Here is a 12,643-nt window from a genome sequence, read left to right as displayed (position 1 = left end):
GAATTACTTCCACAGTTCTTCAAAGAAAGAAGATTATTATACATAATCCAGTGAGGCACTGGAACAGGTTACCCAGTGTTGTGATTGATGCCCCATCCCCAGAGACTTTCAAGGCAAGGCTGGATAGGGTGCTGGGCATCCTGATCTAGGCTCTGGTACCCCTGTTCATTGCAGGACTTGACAGCTTTCAGTGGTCCCTTCCAAATCTAAGGATTCTATGATTCTATGATAAGTGCCAGCCCATTGTCTTTCATTACCATAAAGATATATACCCAGTAATCTTGAAAAAGTCAGGTAAAGGCAGTAAAATAGGGTGGAATAATTTAGCAGTCACCAAGCATGTTTCTAAATAAAAGCAGAGGTGTGCAAGTTATAGGTGATCCTTTTTTTTAATGTACATATGAATAATAAGACTACTTCAATAGATATTATCTTATCAAATTTAAACATTGCTTCTAGATGCAACACAGAATTTCAACTGCTAGCAGGAAGAGCATGAAGGGCTTTTAGGAATTTGGTAGCTTAAGAGCTTTCACAGTTTCCTTTGATTTGAACTTCAAGGAAATTCTAACAACCAATATCAAAAGGCTAATAAAATGCAGGCAATAATTTTCATCTGTGCCAAAATCATTTATTAATGACAAGGATAAAGGATTTTTGCACATTAATATAATGCAAACTTGATCAATGAAAGAAAGACTTGAAATAATACTAAAATATACTAGCACTTTTCTGCTACGTGCTGTTTTCTGCATGAGCAAACAAACCTCCCTTAAGGGAACCTGGATGCATGTTCAGGTGCCAGCAGTGAGCAAGTGGACAATTAACTGTATTTCACACATGTTTACATTAAAAAAAGCACAGTTTACATAAAACATGGCTACTTCCTCTTTGAAAGGAATCAATACTCAGCTAGGAAACAGGGAGGTGAAATTCAAAAGCTCTCAGCCTTTTTGAAAAAACGCCAACAACTAAATGCTTTCTGAAATGACAAAAAACATTTTTGATAAGAGTCAGCATTCATCTACACTATTTATGTATCTTGCTCCTAACAAGACAGGAGAGCTTAGCTTGATTAGACTCAAAACAGAAGCATGAGATTTCACAGAAAGACTCTCATAAAGACTAAGCGCAACCAAATGCATACAAAGCTAAACCAAACACATGAACTTGAAATCAGAAGGCAAGGGGTTTATGTCACTGGAACAGGCTTCTCCACAGAAGGCACAAGTGCAACAAGAATTACTGAGAAGTACGTAATTTTATGAAAATAATTATACCATAGTGAGAAGCTACGTTTGGTGGCTTACAAGGCTCAATGCTATTACAGTCAGAACTCATTTACATGAAAATAAAACAATAAGTAGAGAAAACTTCCTGCAGAGAATAACAAGGTTATAAGAATTTTAATTCCAGTTGTAGGTCATCTCCACTATCGTTATGTTCTCTTTTTTAACATGCAGTTCAGTTACTTAAACATTTTTCACTTATATTAACATAATAAATTACTATATGTTCTGCATAACATTTCATTCTGTGATAACTTTAAACCATTTAGCATTGTTTACCAAGCACAAATATCATCTAACCAAAAGCTTTGTTTAAGCATAATACAATTATGACACAGAACCTTAAAAAATGATCTTAAAACTAAAAAGACAGAGAAGAATGCTTAGAAGATGGAAATAATCATAGAATCACAGAATGGCCTGAGTTGAAAAGGACAACAGTGCTCATCTCATTTACAACCCCCTGCTGTCTGCAGGGTCGCCAACCACCAGACCAGGATGCCCAGAGCCACATCCAGCCTGGCCTTGAATGCCTGCAAGGATGGGGCATCCACAGCCTCCTTGGGCAGCCTGTTCCAGTGCATCACCAATCTATGGGTGAAAAACTTCTTCCTAATATCGAATCTAAACCTCCGCCGTCTCAGTTTAAAACCATTCCCCCTTGTCTTGTCACTATCCACCTTTGTAAACAGCTGTTCCCTCTCTTTTCCATACGCTCCCTTCAAGTACTGGACAGCTGCTATGAGGTCTCCCCTGAGCCTTCTCCAAGCTAAACAAGCCCACTTCTCTCAACCTTTCCTCATAGGAGAGGTGCTCCAGCCCTCTGGTCATCTCAGTCTGGAGTCATTCCAAGAGTTCCACATCTTTCTTGTGCTGGAGACCCCAGGCCTGGACACAGTACTCCAGATGGGGCCTCACAAGAGCTGAGCAGAGGGGGACAATCACCTTCCTCCTCCCTGCTGGCCACCCCTATTTAATGCAGCCCAGAACATAGCTGGCCTTCTGGGCTGCAAGCACACACTGCTGGCTCATGTCCAGCTCCTGCACCATGACCCCCAAGTCCTTCTCCTTGAGAGCAACCCTGTGGAGATCTTCCCCCAGTTTGTATAAGTATCTGGGACTGCCCCAGGTAATAATTGACTACTGCACAGCAGTTTGGAAAATGTTTGTGGGGAATTATTTCTTTAAAAATCAAAACCAACTAGAGCTAAGAACACCCAACTCTTGAAATCATTACCATGATACAGTAGCTTGTCATGAGATAACACTGCAATAGTTTGCAGCACAAATACTCCCGGAGTGAGAGGATGGAGAAGGAACGAAAAAGCAGACAACGGACAAACCCAGAAGAAGAATGTTGCACAGCTGATCACAGTTCTAGGGAGTTGCACAACTGACCACAATTCTAAGGAGTAACAACCAAAAGTACATTAATGTAATCACAGTGGATCTCCATCACTCTTAGGGACATCAGCAGCCCTACCAGGAAAGGCTCACCAGCCAGCTGGTAGTAAAGAGATGGTACAAAGGAAAGCTAATTATTAATTGGAAATGAAGGATGTTTGTTCATGTGGTTTGCTTGTGCAACTGAACTGCTGTCTCAGGGAAATCCTCCAGTAGCGAACAGTTTGAAACAAACAAGGTTGTAGTATTTCATGTTACAAATCAAGCCATCATTTTGAAGTGATTCACTGAAGTACAGTAAATCCCTCATTTAGGCTAACAAATATTCAGCACTGAGCACTTGACAGTCAAACAGGACAGAAAGCAAGTATGCATCCATTGTTTTGAGACATCTGAGCGTCACTTGAAGACAAGGCTTCAATAATTGCTCAATAAGTACCTTACTTTTAACTTCTCAAACTTCCTTTCTCAGAATCCCATCTCCAGTTAGTTCCACTAAGAAAACCAATAAGAAAATGAGCAACTGTAGAAGAAACAGGATCTCTAAACGTCAAACTAAGACTGCCCTGCTGAAAACAGCAGGACATCACAACAAAGGTTAAAGGATGGATGACCTGTAAGCAGAACCTCCTGGCCAAGACTGAAACGAAGAGTACAGTGGCAGATCTCTGTTCATATGATGTCATGAGATGAGTGACAGGCAATCTCTACTACCAGTACTAGCTAGGGGATGAAAAGATCAAGCAAAGCCCTGCCAAAAAGGACTCTGGGGTACTGATGGGTGGGAAGCTGGACATGAGCCAGCAGTGCACCCTTGCAGCCCAGAAAGACAAACATATCCTGAGCTGCTTCAAAAGAAGTGTGACCAGCAGGTTGAGAGAGGTGATCCTGACCCTCCACTTAGCTCTGGTAAGACCTCACCTGGAGTACTGCATCCAGATGTAGAGTTCTTAGTACAGGAGAGACAGAAACCTGCTGGAGTGCATCCAGAGGAGGGACGCAACAGTGATCCAAGGGATGGAACATCTCCCCTGCAAGGACAGGCTGATATGGGTGAGCTGTTCAGCCTGGAGAAGAGAGGGCTCCAAGGTAACCTGACAGTGGCCTTTCAGTATCTAAAAGGCAGCAACAGGAAAAAAGAGGACAACCTCTTTAGCAGGGTCTATTGTAACAGAACAAGGGGAAACCGTTTCAAGCTCAAAGAAGGTAGATTTAGATTGGATATAAGGATATAAGTGCTTTCCTATCAGATAAAAATCTGTGATATTCATTGATATATCTCTAGCTTCGCAAATTGCATTATCAAATGTAGGTAGAAAAGAACTTCCAAACAAGAATAAAATTCTAGTTCTCTCTAGCTCTGGAATAACAAAAGTTTCAGTACTCTTAAATCTAATCCCAGATGGTCAACTTGTAGCTCTTCAGCTGCAGAGAAGTTCAAAGCACTTCTGATGCAAGGAGCTTACATGACTAACGTACATGACATGAGAATGGGGTTGCATTAACAGGACTGAGTCTAGCAAATAACATGAACTTTGGCTTTTCAAGAAAGTAGGAAGGGTGTCCATGATCATCATCACCATGTGATTGGGAATACCAGCTACACAGCTAACTGGCATTCTGGGAAAAGCTGGCACCCTGTAATGCCTAATCAGTCACAGCCAAAGGTCTCCTCAGCAGACCGAGCACTGATTTATGCAATAAGGCTCCTACCACAGAAAATACACGGGATCTGGCTGCCTCTGCTTGCCATACTAAAACACATTTAAGTTGTGACAACCTAACAATAGTTACACTTCAGGTCACCCAAATTTATAAGTTAACAGAAGTGTTTACTCTAAAAATCCAGGTTTGTGTTTGTGTTCTACGTGAGGTCCAAACTGGATCTGTGCTTGAAAGCCTCCAAACTCACAGGCCTTCTCAAAGGAGACAGGATGGGAACCATTCAGAATGTCATCACGAGCCTGTACGAGGTAAAGAAAGACATATCAAGGACACTCAAGGTAATTATTCCATCTCTGAAATTCCTTAAAAGTTTCAGCACAGGCCAAGAATCCAGCAATACAGTTTTCTGTCTGAATGTCTTCATTATATTGGTCATAAACATATCCACAATGAAATGATAAACAAATGGCTAGATTCTTTTCTGGTTAATACCCAGAGAGACATCCTGAAATAATAACTGTAAAATCTTTCATCAAGTAGTAGACTGACATACATTTCCAAGTAGTGGACTAACATACATTTGTATATACAAAACACAACCTAAATACGTATACACACACGTGTATGTATATAAATGTGTGTGTGTGTATGTATATGTGTGGATATGCATACATACACAGCTTAAAAGCTCTTATCTTACCAACCTTTAATAGCAGGGAAAATGATCTGCATAACTCACAATTAAAAAAACAAACAGCAAGAGGTGAAGTTGAACAGCATTTTACCCCTTTTAATTCAGATTTTGTGGTGATAGAAGATAATGGATTTTATAGCTCTGGAATGGAATGCTCATCTATCCATACAGAAAACAACGACAAGACAGTAACTATGAACACTCTTGTAGGTGCACATGCTGAAAGTATCTAATGAGCAAGAGAACAGCTCAGAGCAACAATCCTCTAAAATTCTTGAAGTCTTGTGCAGACTTGTAAGCAATGTCATTTTTACAACTTGCTTCAGAGTTTTAAAATGTAATTTAAAGCAACCTCACTTGAATCAGTTGCAAGTATAACATCTGAACATCCAATTAAGCATTAAATAAATAGAACTATTTATTTATTAAAAAAAACAGAACAAAATGTTTAAAACATTACTGATTTCAAACTGCATTGTAGTCAACTTTACTGGAGTATGTAGCTAGAAACCATCTTCTGAAAAAAACCACAAAACTTTACTAAGGTTTAAACATCTTCAAAAAGTTGCAGACTGAAAAGAGCATGAGGAAGATGCTCTCTTATTGATCAGGCAGAAAGAGAAAAGAGGTAAAAAGGCAGAAAGCTGACTGCGAGTTAGAAATGATGTTCCGTGCTACAAAGAATTTGAAGACCTATGCCCAATAACTTAAAAGACTGATCTAGAGACAAGGCATTACTGAATGTTTTAAGGAAACCAGGAGAAAGCACATCCCACACAGCTAGAACTTCTGGTTCACATACTGTACCTGGACATAAAGCAAATTCAGTTGAACAGGATCTCTTGAATCTACATTCTGGTCTGAATAGAAGAACTTCCGTCTCAACAGCAGTGTTTCGTTTTCATCAACTCCCTGCTCTCTAAATGTTCGACTATGATCCAGCCAATTTACTGCAACAGAATCAGACACACATGCTCTTTAATATGCCCTGTTGCCAGTGTTGATAGCTATTGTGAACATAATGTGAAAATTGCCCTTTCCACTGAAGGGGGTATCCAACAAATAAAATACTGCTTTCATTTATGTTTCTAGTCAGTGGCAAAGGCTGCTACAAATGAGAATTTAATGAAAGAACAGCATGCTGACAAACGAGAGTTTACTACAGCTCACCTTCCTTTTCCTTGAATACATTTTGAAATATCTCCCTCCCAATAGAAGTTAATCTCAGTACCCTGATGTTAAAACAAAGAGGTTTTCATCACCTTGCATATAAAACAAGTCAAATATTATCTTAGTCCTAACTCTATTTACACTTAACATGTTTACTTCCAAAGACTTAACAACCTTAATACGGCTTTTGGTAGGCATCAGTTGTTAAATATCCTACTTGAATGAATGTGTGAAAAAGGTCAATATGAAAATAAAAATATTCCCTTCCCAACCACATTATAACTCCACAACCAAAAAGCAACAAATACCCCAAAAGTCACGGGTACTTTTATAGCTAGAGGCAAGAATTTCTCTATTTAACTCAGTTTAAAAGTATACAGTAGTAGAAGACACTATATATGAACAGATGCAATACAAGCAGGGATCAAACTGCATCAGACTGAAGAAGCTTCAGTTGCATTCCTGTATGCAATTCTTGTTGTATCCTATGGAAAAACACTAGTGCAAAAATCATCCTGGAACACACTACTCACAATCATCATCTGTATGAAGCTTTGCCTTCAATTTTTCCATTTTTCTTTCATCACGCAACAACGTTCTATCTTTCTTAAGTGTTCCTGTACTCTCTTCTTTCTTTTCTTCAATGCTCTCCTGGATTAAAGAATATTCCTCATAATTTGTTATTCCTGGAATTATAAATAAACCCAGTGTTTGTAACAAGAATTCAATACATTTTAGAATAGATAAAATGATTTTCCATACATCAAAACACTGGTAGCTCATTTCAAGTATAATAAAGACACTACATATGAAATGCAAATCAGAGCACCCAGGGGATGGGGAAAGGGATCCCAAAAATAACCTACAACTCCTACACTGACAGTTCTTCAACATCTGGCATTGTACATTATTTCTTTGTATGTTGTATTTGTCAATTTCATACAGATAGTCACATCTGTTTATTTATTTGTTATCTACTGTGAGAAACCACCAGATTAAGAACATGATAAGAAGGTTAAGCAGCAGTAAATTCCAGAAGGGAGATACACCGTGGCAAAATTCCTTTCATTGGATGCCTACCATTGTTTCCTGAGAATTGGGTAATTTCAGCTTGCCAACAATGTGTAGAAGCTGGAAGAACAGGCTGAGGAATAAAGATATTTTTTTTCTTCTTTTCTTATTAAAGATTTTTAGAACTCTTTACTTGTCCTGCCACTTTTACATGAAAATGAAGAAAAACCAGGCCACAGCATTCATCCTACGAGATACGTTGCTCTGATTTATGTTCTACCTATCTTTCTACCCTGCTTGGTAATGCACATTTATGTTTAATACCTGCCTATTTGAACACATTGTGAAAATTACTCAAACTTCTTTAATTGCATACACTGGAATTTAGCATCAGAACACTGTAAATAGAAACATGTAGATTTAGCTTAATTCTCTTTGCAGATGAATTATTCCCAATCAATTTAACACCACTAATTCAAAATGAGAATTATTCAATTGAATCATTTAACATGATTCAAGCTATTTTATATTGAAAGCATATTTATAGTTAGCTCTGAATAGGTTTATCAAAATGACTGTTTAGGTAAATGTAAGAGCAGACTATAACCAATAGAACACATTTTAGTTCATCTCCTTCTCTGGATAGTTTCCATATGCAGTTATGCAAGTATTACCGTACTGTGATCAAATGAGTTATAATATAGTACCCTAACCTTAAGTATATTTCAGGATTAACAGCTTCTATGATATTAATGTTGAGTACGAATTTAGTCCTACTTTTCTACTACCTAGAGGTAAACCTGCATAAGAAGTTGCACATAACTATGCTGCTACAAAACCCCCTGTGTCTTCAAATACTAAACACTGTAGTTTAAGGACATCACTAATTCTTAACTGACTACCACAAGAAAAACCGGACAACAGCTTTGAAAAACATTTGGTAAATGTTAACTGGTAACAAATTCCAGTAATTTTGGAACATGTGCCAATTTATATGCAGTATTTAAGATGTCAATACAACAAATAAAAAAAAAAGAACTTCTTGAATATGTAGGTTCCAGAATCTTACCTATCCTGCTGCAAATGGTAACAAGCAGTTCACCAACAGTTTTGGAATCATCCACCATGACTGTCTTCACGGAACCATCCAACATACGTATTTTCTGAGGTCTCTGTTTCTTTTTGTACTCCAGTACATCCTAGGAAGTAAACAATACTGTTTCTAAGCATATGGAAGTCGCAGCAAAAAAGCAACTCAGTAGAGCAGATATTTAAAGTATGATTTCTCTTAATTTTTTGTGCACACTTGGTGCATCAGTCTCAGGAAAATACTTAAAATCCTCCTACTCCTCTCAACACTAAACATTTTTCTTGCTAAGTTGGGAAACAAACTTTCTAAAAACACGATCAAAGAAACAACAGACTTGTACCATACCCCATTTCTCAGCATGTAATAATCCAGTGTTCTTCCAGCTTCCAGCCATATACCTTTACGAGGATCTTCATCCGACAAGAACAATCCATAGTCAGAGGCTGTGGAACAGAAGAGACAGATTACTGAAAAGTATCAAACCTCATAATACAAGTGTGGCTTCAGTTAAGGCTATTCAGCTTCATAATTACACTAATTACATTTACCTCCCATTCTTAATGAACTTGGAAAAATATATTTTTTGGTCCTTGAGAAAATATTTAGATTAGCAGCTGATATCAGAATAGAGCAGGTAAATATAGCCACAGTTTTTGGACAATGTCTCATCTTAAGTGTGGTGTATAACAATAATTCATACTTATTTAAGAGCTTAATTAATGAAAGTGTAACTGAAAGATACCAAGTTTTGAAGGAAGAGCCCAGCTCGACAAGAAGAGTTTTTCCTACAGACCTTAATTAAAAGCCCCGCTGAAAAGCCAAGTGATCCATACAGAGATGTTTACAGACAAATTCAGCACAGAACCAGTTATATGAAATTTTAGAATCTGTGCCTATAAATAGCTTGTGACCTTTACAAGCAGACAAAGTGCTTTATGCAAAGCACAGAAATACCAAGGAAGCATAGACTGCTCTAATTTTCATTTTGGGGGAATGCACCTCAGTAATGAAATAGCAGTGGTTGTGTAGCTTGCATGTGAATATCACAGTCATCATCTCAGTGTGCATTCTAGTTGGAGAAGTGAAATGTGTACAGCTGACAGTCAAACTATAGGATAACACTTTCTGCTGTGCAGGTACAAGTTTGATCAGTCAGTATTGAACCACAGTGAGTTTTCCTAACAGGGAAAGAAACGTTTTAACAGCCACAATGAAGAGGAAAGGATATGTTATGTCTATTCATTGTAATTTCAGAAAGGTGTTTTAATTTGCATCTGCACTACAAACATGTATAAAGAACTCACCTTGCCCCATCTGAGCCTCTGGCACTCGTTCACGAATAACTCTACAGGCATCATACACTGCAGTGGATGGTTCAAACTGCATCGTCTTCACTACATTGCATTGGCGGACACAGATCTTCAAGGAAAGGGCTACCATGGTGTCAAATCACTTGCAGTTCCCTACTGAAACTAGAATGAAATGAGTTCATTGAAACATGTTCGCCAACACATTTCTACATACAGTCCTGATAGAATCATCGAGCTACAAATTATCCCCCCCAAACAGATATTACTCTTGGCATACTGGAAATTCATTTTCAGAAAAGGTGTGTAACCATTCCTAAAGGTTACCCCTGATGATGAAAATTACTTCTCTCAGCACACACTCTTGTTAGTATGTTAGATTAACTGGCAACTAATCACATAAGCAAATGGAGATTCACAAGTATGTAATACTGTGTGTTCTCTTCAAGTCTCTAGAAAATAACTCTGCTAGATTTTTTTTATCCCGTTGCGCAGCTACTGAAAGTTTCAAGAAGTTATTTTTCATTTGTGCTCTATTTTAGAAACATCACTGAATTTGACAGCATTTGTCTACAGAAACAGGAAGCTACAGATGCTTTTTGTCCTATTTTATAGATGGTCTGGGTTTTGTCTCAAGTGTCTTCCCTTGCAGTCATGACACTCCAAACGACACTCCCATCACTGGACTTTCCGAAACTATCTCCAAGAACTGTACAGAACTAAAGCCCTTTATTGCTGAGTGAGAGAAATGTGCAAGAAGCAAAGTAAAGTGCCTTCCAAATTTAAGAGTGCCTGATTAAAACCCGGATTTTTGAGGCGATCACTCTAGATGAAGGCCCATAAATAAATGAAGATCTTTCCCTACTAATGCTTAAAACCCTCCTAAACAGTCCTTACTTTAAGATACAACCATCCAGTATAGAAGCAGCACAAAATAAATGCAGGAGAAAAAGAAAAAAAAAAAAAGAAAAAGGAAAAAAAAAAAGAAAAAAAAATAAAAACAATAAGAAAAAAATAAAACCAAAAATCTTTCCACAGATGTTCAACACAACAAAGATTTTAGTACTCTATAAATAAATGAAAAACAGAGCATTACAAAAACTAAAGTATCAATAGAAATTACGGGCTTGAGCAGTCATTTCACCATGCAGAATGGTCGTGGGGAGAACTTTGTGTCCATGTGTACATATACAAACTCAAAAGAAACTGGCACAGTAACAGCTGGAAAAAAAGCCACACAAGCATGAAGAACAGCCTGAACAAGTTGCTCAAAAAGCAATCCTAACTCCCAGGCCTTCTGTACAAGCTGGTTGTGGGCTTCAGGAGCAGTATGGTGCTACAGCTCCTGCTCCCTCCTCTGTCTGCAGAGGAATTTAATGCAGCTCTCTCTGGACTCTCCTTCTCTCCTGTTTGCTACTCTTTTTTTAAAAGAGTAAGAGATATAAACTGACATCAGCGAACAGAAGTTCACAGGAACTACAAAAAGCTCCCCTCTCCTCTGCTTTTTCTATTGCACCTAAAGGTAAGACCCACAAGCCACCTGTATTGCATCTTAAGTCCTGGGCTGATATCTTGTTCAAATACTATTCTGTAAAGAAGGAAGGACCAAGAAGTATTGACAGTCTGGTCTCCTTCAAACTCAATGCTCCTGTTTTTGGACATCCCAAAAGATATTTCATTCTGAGAAGAGTTATGAAGGGACCCACGAGCTATTGGCTTCTTCCAGCACTGTGTTCTCAAAAATCAGAGACAGGTTTTCATCTGTCACCATCATATTACCCTCAAGATCTAAACATCCCCACCTGGTTTTCAGCAGGAGCTGAGACAGTTTCCATCCTCTGGGTAGCAAACAGGAGAGCTGTTTTTTCCCCACAAGAAAAAAAACAACAACAAAACAACCCAGGAAAAAAACAGAACACAAAAACCCTTTTCTCCTCCCTCCCCTCCAAAAAACCCACCTCCATATTCCCTTAATCTTCTGTACACTGATTCCAAACTCATAGATAGAACCCAATACTAACAGTATGTATTTGGAGTGTGAACATCAAAACCTGGAGCTGAGTTCTCACAGATCCTCTGCTCTGGGAAATCCTGACAAAACAAGAGTATAACTAGTGTCTGAATCGTGTCCTTGTGCCCACAAAGATAGCTTGGATAGACCATGACAACAAGCAAACCTATTTCAAGTGTAACAACAAATATATTGCTAAACACCGAAAAGATCTATAACCAAGACAATGTTAAAGTTCTTCAGAGAGCAGTAACATCATGCTGTGCAGATGCCTGCCATTCCAGCTGCAGTTCAGCACTGGCTAACTGCTATGACAGCCTGCTACGTTCCAGCTCCAGAAGATAACAGCTGCCAACATTTCTGTTTGCACAATCACATTCACCCAATTCTGGCACTTTTTTTTTCCTATGTTGGCCACCATATTTAAGAACAACCATTTCCTTAGTTTTGACAGAACTGGGTTATGGAGTGATTATCTAACACAACTTGACAGAGAATCCAATGTACTAGTCATCTTCAGCAAAGGAACAGGAGCACCAAGTGGACAAAGGATAATCACCCTCATTTGGTCTCATTTAGACCACAAAGAGACCAGCAAGTCACTGACTTGGGAGGATAAGACTTGCAGCAGGGCCCCATGCTTCCATTTGCACAGCTTAAACTGAATTTTCAGCAAATGCTACCTTTATCTTTCCTAAAAGCTTCTTCCCTGAAGCAAGTTCCTAAAATGTTTTTCTACTGATTTACTGATTTGATAGAAAATAAGCCAGAAAACATAAAGGTAATGATGGATAGCAAGTCACAAGGCACCAAGTCAAACAAAAGCAAATATAGTCATTAAGTCCGCCTTGAAATGCCTCCAAATTAACAAGAACAAAGTCAATGTCAAAACATACCCACTCTCTTCTTCTACTGGAAGTTTGAAATGCTTTTCCTTCCTGGTGTCAAGTAACAAATACACAAATTCCACAGCACATTCCCTGAGAAGCTAAATGGCAACTG

General features: G+C 38.5%; 1 protein-coding gene across 1 annotated transcript in view; it reads right to left on the bottom strand.

Moving 5' to 3' along the window:
• Positions 1-12,643, bottom strand: part of TLN2 (talin 2) — a 130,775-nt gene that overhangs the window by 74,895 nt on the left and 43,237 nt on the right. Inside the window, exons 3-8 of the mRNA XM_072345181.1 lie at positions 9,628-9,795; positions 8,669-8,766; positions 8,303-8,432; positions 6,756-6,908; positions 5,860-6,002; positions 4,530-4,657 (exon numbers count right to left, since the gene is read on the bottom strand). Coding sequence (XP_072201282.1) covers positions 4,530-4,657; positions 5,860-6,002; positions 6,756-6,908; positions 8,303-8,432; positions 8,669-8,766; positions 9,628-9,763 — 788 coding nt within the window. The 5' untranslated portion in view covers positions 9,764-9,795. The remainder of the gene's footprint in view (positions 1-4,529; positions 4,658-5,859; positions 6,003-6,755; positions 6,909-8,302; positions 8,433-8,668; positions 8,767-9,627; positions 9,796-12,643) is intronic.

The sequence above is a fragment of the Excalfactoria chinensis genome, chromosome 10 (assembly GCF_039878825.1).
Source record: "Excalfactoria chinensis isolate bCotChi1 chromosome 10, bCotChi1.hap2, whole genome shotgun sequence".
NCBI classification, from domain to species: Eukaryota; Metazoa; Chordata; class Aves; order Galliformes; family Phasianidae; genus Excalfactoria; species Excalfactoria chinensis.
The sequence above is the reverse complement of the archived record's forward strand: the minus strand, read 5'-3'. Positions and strand labels throughout refer to the sequence as shown.